The 13697-nt window shown below is 36.1% G+C and overlaps 1 protein-coding gene across 2 annotated transcripts in view; it reads left to right on the forward strand.

Annotated features, from left to right (window-relative positions):
• LOC107164272 (uncharacterized) overlaps positions 1-13697 on the forward strand; it is a 62171-nt gene that overhangs the window by 24590 nt on the left and 23884 nt on the right. The window contains exons 3-4 of one of the 2 annotated variants that reach the window (XM_089228431.1): positions 1940-2833; positions 9900-10045. In XM_089228431.1, the coding sequence (XP_089084557.1) occupies positions 1940-2833; positions 9900-10045 (1040 nt within the window). The remainder of the gene's footprint in view (positions 1-1939; positions 2834-9899; positions 10046-13697) is intronic. The other variant, XM_089228432.1, reaches the window with a different exon arrangement.

Raw genomic sequence — 13697 nt, forward strand, 5'->3', positions numbered from 1 at the left:
ACCAGCGTGACGACCTCTCCACGAGACGGATTTTAATACCTTTTGCTCTAGACATCATCATCGTCGTCGTCGTCGTATACAGTTGTGCGCTTAAGTATAATATTAATATGTATAATGTACACACCACTTACAATTGTGTGTACCTATATAATATATTATTGTCGTTACGTAAACGACGATGTGTATGCCTAGTCAAACGGTGAATGGCGCGCGTTACGCTCGGCCAGGGGCAATGGCATCGCGATAAATCGATTTCAGCGGAAGAAAAAAAAATATGGCCAATAACGTAATGCACACGCGCGCGCTGCTGCTGATGTATTATTGACAGAGGTGCAAACTACTTTATGTGTATGTCTATCACGTGATATTATATAAATACCTTTTTAACTCGGCTGGTGCAGTACGGCTAAGACGAGAGAAACGGAGATCCCGAGGCTGCTCGCACGCATACTACAATAGTATTATACCGGATGATCCATTTAACGTGAGACGCATTATTTATTACTCGTATTTCAAATTATATTAACGTCTTTAAGAATTATACTATTTATATCATTAACGTTTTTAAATAATTGTTTTCATTTTTTTTTTCTATTAAGTTTTTCAATGTCTAAAAATGAAAGTTTGGGCAAGATGTATTTAAAGTTTAGAGGACGCTACGTCGACACATAAAATTTTATGAGGGATAATTTCACTCTAATTTTTAAACTAACGGAGCCATAAGTGAGCTGTTAATCGTACAATTTGGTAACTAGGTACGCACTTGTAAGACGGCGACAGAAAATGTCTTTGTAGAATACTTTTAAGACGAGCTATAAATTGAGTGGAGCCAGAGGACCCCGCAAAATGTTGGACCGCTACTCTGCTCGTCTAAACTTTAAATGCATTTAACTAAACTAACTGTACGGAATATATGAAGATACAAATGTGTGCGTCGTTCGGAAGAGTAAAAACGATAGAAATATAATTTTTTTCTCGAAAAATGTTATTTTGTAACTACTTCTTTTAAATCGTGTAAAAAAATATTTTCAATAACGTTATTGATTTATGGAATAATGAGTGTCTCGCGTTAAATGGATCACCCCGTATAATATGTATGATGCATTTAATATGCACGCGTCGATTTATCGTCGCGCCTGATCTGCGAAACGCATAAATTATACGCTGTGCCGCGAATTTTATTATGCATTTATACGCATCGGTATTAGGTATATACGACACGTGTGAATAAATAATAATATAATAATATTATTATAACATAATAACGACTATATTTCGCGGCGGCAGGTGGTAAATGACAAATTGTAAATTTGCAGCCATTTATGATAAACAATAAAAATGTATACCATTTATATGTAGGAGGTATACATCAATGTGTGCTTATTGCTCGGAGAAGGAGGACGTCGTAATTACTTTTATTGACTGAAACGGCGACGGAAGCTAGAAACTGCATTCAAATCGGGTGAATGTAGCTAAACATATAAAATCCTACAATATTGAATTTAGCGATTAACAATGACTTCAAACTCGTTGCCCTGAAACTATATATAGTGATAAAAATCTTCGTAGGGATCGATGAAACTATGTATCACCATCATAACTGCATTTTACTTTCCTTTTTTATAAATCATAAATGTTTTCATATACCTATATAACCTACTATTAATTGTTTTCATACTTAAATTTTTTTTCGGATATACCTATGATGGCTAGTACTGCTAGTAGTATATGGTATAGCCGGTATAGGTATATAATATGTAATATATGTATAATAAATCTATATATCTTATCAAATGTTAAAATGATTCAGCATTATCTGTGATGTAAAATAACAAATAATATATAATATTCATTTTTTTCACATCACCATAATTTTGAATAATAATATTTAAACCTACATAATATATAGGTACTGATTTTTCGAAATTTATTGTTGCAGGATCGACGAGAAACATGTGTAGGCCGTCTCACTTTTCTCATCCTGCTGCCGCCTGGCTGAACGGCGGTAACAACAACAACAACAACAACAACAACGGCAACAATCTGTTAGACACCAAAATGCAATCGTCGTCACCCGGTGGCGGTTGGTATTCGTCGTCGCCGACGGTGCAGGACGACTCGCCATCGGCGGTCGCCTCCTCGTCCAAAGATATGCAACATTCCGGCGGCGGAGGAGGCAACAACGGCGGCGGCGGAGGACATCCGATGTTCACGTTCCCGCCGACACCTCCCAAGGACAGTACGCCCGACTCTATGACCACCGCAACGACGACGGCCACGAGCTCGTCGTCGTCGTCTTCGTCTTCGAACAGCGCGGCGGCCGCGGCGGCCGCTGCGGCCACTGCCTATTCCATAGCGTCCATGGGCGTGTTCCTGCACCCGGACAACCATCAGGGATGCGGTGGAGGAGGCGGAGGAGGTGGAGGCGGAGGCGTCGGAGTCCAGGACGTGAAGCCGTCCATGCTGGTGTCCGGTGGCTCGTCGTCCAAACAGCGCGAAGGTACCTCGTCGTCGAGCGGCGCCACGTCGCCCGGCAGCTCGACGTCCGCCTCGTCCTCGTTTAACGCGTACCACCTGAACCACCATCATCACCAACTCGGCGGCGGCGGCGGCGGCGGTCAACACGAACCGGCCGCCGGCACCGCTGCCCCGACGTCCTCGTCGTCCTACACCCATTATCCCTATCATCACCACCATCACCACCATTCGGCCATCGCCCCCACCGTTTTCTCGCCCGCCAAACACCCCTCGTCCTCGTGCCATTCGCCCGGCACCAACGCCATGAAAAACTCCTCGTCCTCGTCGTCCAGAAATAAGTCTAGAACCAGCGCCGGTAAGACCATTTTGCCCCAGACACGCATAATAATAATTAACCGCCTATTTAACAGTCTAATATATAATATTTTAATAACACGGCAATAATAATAACCATAACATTGTGTAGATCGAATATTATAATAATAATAATGATATATGACAGCACTAGAATATTTTAACATTTTTTACATAACATAATATACTAACGAATAGTTAATCTTATTAATATATTATAATCTTCCTCTAACACTGTTAGTCGCTTCTCTATAACTATACTTATATATATACATATTTGCAGAGCTGCATAATATATAATTCATTTCTGCTTACTTTACAGTTCATCATCCGATGTTATTTTTTGCTTATACTCATCATCTGACATCTACACAAATACATAACATATAAGGTACTGAATACTTTAGTTGCACTCCCTTTATCCTTATACAATATGTATACCTAACAATTTTATTATACACTTACCAATACTATTTCTTTGACTATTTTGTGACATAAATATTATAATATCTATGTGATGTGTATATCTTTACATATAATATTATATATATATAATGCGAAATTCCAGTCACAACTTACTATTTAACTAGTACTTAACCTATACTACATTATTGAATATACTAGACATTAGTGTACATACCGGTTATCATAACGAGCTATCGTATTACCTCAAGTTTGTCGTGTATACATATTATAATAGTCGACCCGATCTCGCACTATTAGAGTTTTCGACTTAAAAACACGCGCAATAACAAAAAATACATACAATTATATGGGTGCGGCGGCGTTTCGAGTTGCACAATTTTCGCGAGCAAAATAAATATAAAATTATTCTAATTCCGTCTCCGGTATTGTATAAATTTATTTATAAATAGTTTTTATAATATAAGTTCACTGTTTCGAATTATTATATATCCGCGGTCGAGTGTATATTACCACAAATTATTATGGTCGTTAATTCGAGATTAATTGCACGTTAATCGTTTTTTATCGCTTCGCCGTCGACGCAATGTATGAATTTTTTTCGTTTAATACATATTTCATAAATTCTCTGCGACCATATACCTTCGGTCATGACATTCCAACATTAATACGTAAAATAGATGAACGTGTTAAATGCGAGATTATAAAAATTCACCAGTACCAAGTCGTGGATTTTGTATATATTATATAAAAAACTTGCATTCGTCAAAGGTTTCCGTCCACGTGCGATAACCATACGATTTGAATTTACGAATAAACCCTCACGTTTATTCATAGGAAATTAATAGTAATTATATTTTAATCTCAAGATATTAAGCACAATCGTTTACAATAATATGACAAAAGTCTACGTTTATTTTACCTCGATTTAATAATAATTGTCGAAATCGAACAAATTTAAATTGTAGTATAGTTAAGTACTAACTCATTTACATACCTATAATATAACATATTATACGGTATTATTTTAACATATTACTACGATAATTGATTTATGCTGTTGACTTTATTACTCGTCCAAATGACTATTAAATAATTACTTATCTATATATAGTTAATTTAAAATATTCAAACAACATTAACGACCGCAAACACACACACATTGACAATTACACATACACAAGGTACACACTATACACAGTATAAAATCCAGAGATATCTGGTCGCGACGTCTCCTATTAAAATCTCTAAATTAGTTAATCTTGCATTTAGGTATAATATTATGATGTATATAAACCTGCTATCCGCACATCTACGTGGGTATATAATATAATATTTATTATACGATATGTTTCCACTCATGTCACGAAATCGAACAACTTTTGAACGTCTAATTTTATTATATTAATAATATAATAACGACGTGTGCGCGTAGTCTCGCGTAATGTCATCAACCCGTCTCGATAGATATTCGTCAAGGTTGCTTGTTGCAGCAGCAGCAACAGCTTAGGTACCTGCGCTTTGCCTATCATTGTCGTCATAATATTGTAATAATATCATATAATATTATTATATTTACGGAGGAGGAAGAGGTCGTTATGAACGATAAACGCGTTTTTCGTGAAACTGACATGTACCAACAACAGCTATTTCGTTTTCTAGACCTCCGTCCTGATGACCGATAATACACTGCACATGGCGAGGTTTAGCCGAATCATTTAATATTATTATTTTAAGTTAATTTTTCCACATTCTGTAAATAATATTATTATGGTTAATTAAAATTAAAATAAACTCATTATCATAATATACTTACCTCGATTGATCGTGCGTGTCGGTACTCAACGTTCTGACGGTTAATAAGATAGTGTCAAATTTAATATTTATAAAAATCCCAAATAATACAATACGCACGGTTGTCACCGCAATAATATCATTATAGTACTTACGCTTAAATACTACGGGTATGGATATACATAATTTATATCCGCACGCTGACCATAGTTTTTTTTTTATTCTTCATTTCGAATTGCGTTATTACCTCCACGCGACACTGGAGCGGCCGCCATATTGGCTGCGCGGGTCGCACGTTAATGGTACCTACTTATATACATATATATATACAATGCATCGGTATATTATATATGTATACCGACTGAAGCATGACGATTTGCCGACATTACACACACACACACAAACATACGACGTAAATAACATAATTTTACAGCTCTCGTCATTAGACATACAATACAATACATTATTTTTCCTCACATGATAACAACACCCCCGCGGACTTAAAATATTATTATTACTATACTTCCGCTTTAAAACCTTTATGTATGAATTATTATGTATAGAGGTACTTTTTCTTTGCTCACTGCAGTAGGTATATTATACAAAAACTAACAACATTATATTAACATGGCGTTTGGTTGAGGGGTGTTTCGCTTGCTGAAAACTAATTCAATAATAAGACGCATTGACAATATACCTATATAGTATAAAATATTATATTCTTTTTGTGCGCTTTGGCGACGCCATTTCAATTCTAAACGAGGCCGATATAATTCTTACACGTTATATACACAAGCGTAATAACATGTCATAATAATTATTGTTTGCTTACTTTTACTTTTGTCTAACTTAATTGTGTTGCAGCGATGCATTTATCTTAATCGGTTTGATGTTTAAGCATGAAAAAAGTGCTACCATTATAATTTTATTATAATGCACCGTACTGTATTATACGACTGTTATTCATACATTTTTATCTAAGGCCAATATTATCGTTTAAATTGTTACTTTTCCTCCCTTCAAATGGCGTTCCCAGTCCCTGCACTGTTGTCAAATATCTTTTATAACATAATATGTTCTATTCTATATTTTAGTTTAATATAGGTAATATGTATGTAATTGGGTTAAGTTCGCGCGCGCATGCTCGAAGAAAAAAAAATATACTACAAAAACGACCTCGACTCGAGTTTTGGTTGAAATGAGTCCTTGGCCCGGAGTTCTGTATACGCGAAGCGTATATGTTTATAATATTGAATAATGAATAATATATAGTATACATTATATAGGTATAAGTGGCCTATACGTAACGCGCAGGCGCGCTCCAATTCGTTTCCTGCGGAGAAGAGACCGTAACAACCCTGCTGTACGCTGCGATCATATAATATATTGATAAATCTTCGTCATTAAATCGATCCTCTGCAGCGCACACTGATATTATATATATCCGTCGTATACAGCACATCGTGTACGATATCGTAATAATATTGTATTATCCTCCGGCGCATAATATGATAAAATGAAAATGGACCGCCTGATGCACTTTTCATGCGGTTCCGCCACGTATAGTGTTTAGTGGCGAGTTTTCTCGAGGCGAGATGAGTGATGCATATTTTATTTTCAGCTTATCGTCGTGATGTGTCGTCTGTGCCAGGGTGAATTTCGCTGTTTCAAATTTAATCGCATCCCTCCCGCCATCACCACACGACCTTTTCACTAAAAAAATTATAAGCGTTCCCTCGACAGTCGGACAGTCTATATATTTAATACATATCGTGTGTATATCTATATCATAGTCTCTATAGCCGCTGGGTTTAGCAGCGATCGACGTCATTTTACGACCAACTGCGTTTTACGATCCTCTGGATTACGTTTTCCTCTTTTATTTTTTGCAGTTGGACTTGTTTTTTATCGTCCCTTAAGCCCAGTCGAGTTGTTAAAAACAAAAACTGGGTCAGTCATCGTTATTCTACTAATTTCATACATACACACACACGCGCGCGCACTGCAAACAACATTTATCTTTATATTTATATGATTGAATGGCATGAGGGGTGCGATAACGGTTTTTTCTTTTCGTTTGGACGGTTGATCCTTAAATATACCCGTTATATATATATATATATATATATACGTGTATACATTCGGATCGGTTAAAAACTCAATTTTCCAAATGACCAGTTGCCCGTAAATACACTTATTATTTCTATATATATATATATATATAAAGAGAGAGAGAGATATCAATTCCGAAAGAGGGTATTCTTCGGAGCCGGGTATAAAATATCTTTAAGTAGATTGGAAATAAAATCTTTTACATGAGTGTGTGTGTATATACACAACAATGGACCTTCTCGTTTATCCACAAACCTTACACTCGGTTGACAGCTAATAATATAACGACGACGACCCTCGCAAAAAATAAAATAAAATAAGACTCTTGGAGTCTTGAGTGAAATAAGTAAACATATATAGGTACCTATAATATCGTACACGCACACTCGCGCGCTACAGTAGGTGTATACATATTATATATATATGTATGTGGGTATTACGCGCGCACAATATAATTTTCGTCCCGGCAGCAACTCGTATACATGTGTATGTATAAAATATGCATGTGTGTGTGTGTGTGTGTGAGCTCGCGCGCGTATTCCAATGGACATTCCGGGTAATGATACGCTATACAGTCTAATTAGCAGTGAAATTTACATACCGACGGTCGTTTCTAGTGCCCACGCATCACGAACTGTATATATATTATATACATCGCACCGTTGTTGTCGTCGTTGTTGTTGTTGTTGTACCTATTATTTATTTTATTATTATCATTTTTTTTCTTTCCTTTTTTCGTTATTATTATAGACGTTATACATTGTTATACCTGTAGATATATACAACACATACAATATTACAACCATATAGGTATACCCGTTCCGTTATATACCATACATATGTATAACAATTTTGTTATTAGGCTTTTGGTATATAGTCGCAATAATAACAGTATATACCTTCCTAACTATACCGTGTGCACGTATATAATAGATATAACAGATAGTTGCAAAAGTTCGAAATGAGATTGCTGCGGAGAGATCCACACACGTGGTTATATATACCTATACGTATATATTGTGGGCAACTGCAACGCGGCGTTATATCTCAGAGGGACGAGTTGGTACAAAAAAAAAAAACAAAAAAAGAATATATATGCGCGTAATATGTGCTCTCTCGCGCTCGTAATTACCCACAATACGTACGCATGTGTGTACATTATAGGTGTAAGTATCCATCCATATATACAGAGAAGTTCGTGATGCCGGGACGAGATAATGGCCGGGTGCCGGGTTATTATTGTGGCTATTAATTTGGAAAGGAGCTGCTGTTGCTGCTGCTGCTGCTGCTGCTTCAGCAGTGTGTATAATAATATTATAATGTGTGATATGAAAACAGCCTATTTATAACGTGAAATCGAATACGATAAATATAATATAATATATACGCTCGCTGATCGTGTCCTGCAATGTGTGTGTGTGTGTGTGTGTGCGCGCGCACAAGTTTATTATAGAGTATATGCAAATAACATATATTACATAGAAAAGGGATTTTTCGTTAACGTCCGACAGATCGAACACAACAACACTGCGTGCATATAATATTGTATTTATATATTGTATACATACCTAGATCCTATAATAAATTATAATATTGTATAGCTGAAGCGGTAATATATGTATGCGCTCGAGACGAGGTCGTTGTGTGCCAGTATTTTTTCTTGGAAATTATTTTTTCCGTTTCTTTTTTGGCTTTCACACTGCGAAACGCTTACATACATCTTACCTATATTACAATATACCTACTACCCATATCGGTTCAGCATTGGCACGACGTGTGGTTAAACGGTTTTCTCCTCCTCCGGACAATGGCAGTGCGCGATGACGTGCCGCCACACCTTTGACGCGTGTGCTTAACGTAATTAAAATATATATATATATATATATATATATATATATATTTTTTTTTTTTAATAAGAAACAATAATTATTTTGACTTTTAGTCGCACGCCGTGTGCGTGATCATTTTCATCTATCGCTTGCTCTCTCCGCGATAACATAATGGTAATATTATAATAGAATAATCTGTTAAAATCGATATACGGAGTCGACCCGTAATATAAATATTACAATCATAACATAACCACACTATTGCTGTTGCTTTGCCGATGTATCTGGAAGATATGACATGTTAATAAAAGGTCTTATTTTAATGTAAAATTGTCAAATCCTCCTAGTATATTATGCTGTATATATATTATACGTATAATAAAATATAATATTGCGGGGATTAGAAAAGGTTGTTGGTACAATAATTACAAAAAAAAATTGCCTAATCGTTTGAATTAATCAAGTATCTGCAGATGATAAATTATTATACCGACTATACTATATATTATACTATATAATATTATTGCAATATACCGTTATTGTTGGAATATTATTTTCGGTACGTCGTCGCGCGACACCCGGAGGATGGGGGGAGGTCTTCTGCTCTGCGGTCGGTCATTATCAAAAAAAAAAAAAAAAACATTAAAATTGTACATGCCACTCGTCCAGGTGAGAGACCTCCTTTGGCGGGGTTAATATGCATTACATATTATATTATATTATCGTATACTGCTATATAACATGACGTATTTATAATGGGTAGAGGTATATAGATCGGTGATGATGTAGTGTACAAACAGATTTGGGACATTCTGCTATGCCTACTAATAACATATAATAATAATAATAATATGTACACGATTTTTTTGTATTTATACACGTGTACGCGTTTGTGTGTTTGTTTTGCAGAAGGACGAGAGTGCGTGAACTGCGGAGCCACGTCGACTCCATTGTGGAGGAGAGACGGCACCGGACACTACCTGTGTAATGCGTGTGGCCTCTACTATAAAATGAACGGGCAAAACCGGCCGCTGATTAAGCCCAAGAGACGTCTGGTGAGTAATATCGCCACCATTGTTCGCTTTTGGCGCTCGTTATATATTATGTACCCGAGCTCGCGTGTATATCATCATGTGCGAGCGTGATGTGTGTGTGTGTAATATGCACAATGAAATTATTGTTCTGTCGTGTGCATACGTTTAATATATATAATAATATAATATATATTTACCCCGCGTTGGAATTTAGACGCGAATGGTTAAAAAAGAAAAAAAGAAATTTAAAAAAAAAACAAACGCGACGAAAACACGAATATCATCGATCCTGTACAATATTATGTGTTTTATTGAATTATTATGGTGCAACCCGCTATGTGGTACCTATATATATATATAGTTATATCGTTATTAAAATACGTGACGAAATTTTACGATAATCCGCCCGCCGCCTACCCACGTGTGCCTCTAACGAAGGTCGTCGTATTTACCTGCGTTTTTTCTTCCAGTATAATATACTTTTTTAGTATTATACTCTCTAAAGACAATATAATATATAAATACATTATGCGTTATTTGTATAACTGACTGACATACGTCTGTTTTGCCGTTTGCAAAAAATGTAAATTCGTTCTCTCTTCAGACTTTAGGTATATATTTTATGTTCCACGTGCCGAACGACAAAAACAAAGTCCTAATTTGTAATATATCTGCCATTATCCCCCTATCGACACCACACACACACACACGCGCGCGTGCGCACAATATGTTATTTCCTATTATATAATATTATTCTATATATATATTCAATATGCACATATAAATTATGTAGAATTTATGAATAAATTGTCTGTGCGCGAGTTTCAAATAAACCGTCTGTTAAGCATAATTTAAAATATAAAATGTTATATGCGTTGGATAGCATGATGGCGTAGTATATAATATCCTATATATTATACGAGTAACGACCCGACAGTCGTGCGTCTAAAAAAAAGCGGGAAAAACGATACGATAAAAATTCATCCCTCCACCACCTGCGCGTTTATGGTACCTATACAACACTTTTATATCGCACTTTTCTTAAAACGATTATGGCGACGATAGAAAGTAATAATATTGCGTCTTGCAGTACCTATATATATATATACTTGGTCGGACTTCTGATTCAATGTGTGTAATATTTCGATTTATCTCTTCAGTACAGAATTATTATGTCATATTATATTACCCTCGCACCTCTCCTATACAATATTATATTTTCGGGTGAAACGCGACCGACAGTCAAAGGCGAATGTGGTGTATGGCGTGTATCGACCAAACTATGGCGGTTTAATATAATATATATATATATATATTGTATTATGTTGTATTTTTTTTACACACTTCGCGAATATATAATATACGATCGCGAGGAGGGGGGACGCACACACACAAATACGCATTAACAAAACCACGGAAATTAAAAAAAAAAAGCAAACGTAATCATCGCGCTATACACTATTCGGTAAATAGAAATCGATGATTTCAACCGACACTGCCACCACTACGGCCACGCCAGAACCTCCTATATTATATTATATTATATACATTATACCTATTCGTTACGATATTGATTTTTCTGTCTGATACGCTGTATATACGCAACTATATAATATATATTATAGAATACATATATTTTTTCTACGTTTGCGTGTGTGTAGTATATATAGTCCCCTGTATATAATATATATATATATATAGCACTGCGTTTCCTATATGTATTTTACTCGGTCGCGCGCCGGTGGGAAAGCTGCACGAAAAACGAGGGGCGACAGCTGCTGGGACCGCGGGGAGTAGCCATATTCGAAATTCGTCCCCTTTGCTCAAAACCCCGTTTACGTTTTTATTTTTCGTCCCCGGCATAACAACCGGTTACCACGGTCGGTTACCCCTCGCGACCATCATTTGACGCATATAACTGTTCGTATACTTCGTTCTATACTAGGTATATATATATATACTCGTATATTCGTCAACACCCCCCAATCGAGTCATATCGCGTGGCTTGTCGTGCCATTTAAGTGGATATGTATGTAATGATATAGATGTGGAAATCGATTCGTCGAACGAAAGAAAAAAATCAAAAATAGGATTTTCATTGAAACTCGCTTTAAAATTTTTCATGTACCTACCTATATGATATAGTTGCACTATATACGTTTGTTTTTAAAACTTTTTCTTTTCCGTACCTAACCAAAAATGTCACTCCCTGCTGTATACGGAGAGAATTTCTATCACATATTTGGTATATATAGGTACTTACATTAAAAATATCTTTCAAACAGCGCCTATTTTAGATAATAATTTAAAAAATACATATACATATTATATTGCAATGGAGTCGAGCGCGCTTTTATTTGTTATTATTACTATCGTATACGATCGTCGGTCTCACTGGTCTCAGCACACGAGATATACATATTATAATATATTATAGTATTTATATGATCGTATTATAATAGTCGTACAAATTTGTCTCGCCGTGTCACCATACGGTCTTCGTTTTTCGCTATTGCACGCACACGCATAATATTATGCGCACCTATATAGTTATACAAACATATATTATATTATGAACAATTTTTTATTCATTTTGTCGTGTTCCATACGCGCGTAATAATATATGATATTATAATACGCCGCTGCGATATCGGCGTTAAAGTTAAACCGACGGCGGCCGACCTACTATGTGCCGCCTCCTCTTCCCCTGGCCTCCGACGACGACCGAATTTACATATAATGGGAGCACCGCTGCGCAATACACACACACAAGACTTACGGAGAACGCGTACCACACATACACGATATTGTGTGTGCAGTTTAGTCTATACATAACGGTCGGCCGGCGTGCTACATCGTGTTTGGAGCTGAGCAATATATAATATAATATATCGCGTGCCAGCAAAGTGAGCTCACTGCACAACACTTTCGGGTGGCTCTACTATATACCTATATAACGATATAATATATAACTTTGTATACCATGTAGGTATATATATATATATATATAATGTATAGAATAAAGTATCCGAAAATATGAATTATTATCGTCGGTGGTGTGACTGCAGCACCTATTACTCTCGTTCTTATTTTATTTTCGCACTCGTGTCAGACGGCACAATGTATAATAATATAATGTAAGCACCTATATACATATATAATATAAGAGTATTATAATAACATAATATAATATATTATGATCGTTGGCGTTCGGCATAATGGTTTTCTTTTGCACCCCCTCGCCCACCAAACGCGTGCGTTACTGCAGCGGCGAACATTAAAATAATGTTTCGTCTGATATACATAAATGTATTACACTCGGCCGAACGATCCGTTCTCGATCATAAAAGTTCAATCCGTTTTTTTCTCCTCGTGATTAAGTATATTTTATATACATATTTTATGAGTTACGTATTTAAAAACGCATATTATACGGTACACTCGCCGCTGAACAATATATAATATACGAATCGAATGTGGTAAAAACTTTCCCAACAGAGTCCACACACGAACTGACATATACTATATGGATGATATTATAAATAGTCGTGTAGATGATGATGATGATGACGTGCTTTATATATACGTTGTGGCCACACTAATAATACTGCACACTTCACACTTGTGAATACGGTTTCGTACACCGAGAAAACATAATATCATGTTTAAATAG

The sequence above is a fragment of the Diuraphis noxia genome, unplaced genomic scaffold, assembly GCF_037042655.1.
Source record: "Diuraphis noxia isolate RWA-SAM2 unplaced genomic scaffold, SU_Dnox_SAM2 contig0005, whole genome shotgun sequence".
In the NCBI taxonomy this organism is placed as follows: Eukaryota; Metazoa; Arthropoda; class Insecta; order Hemiptera; family Aphididae; genus Diuraphis; species Diuraphis noxia.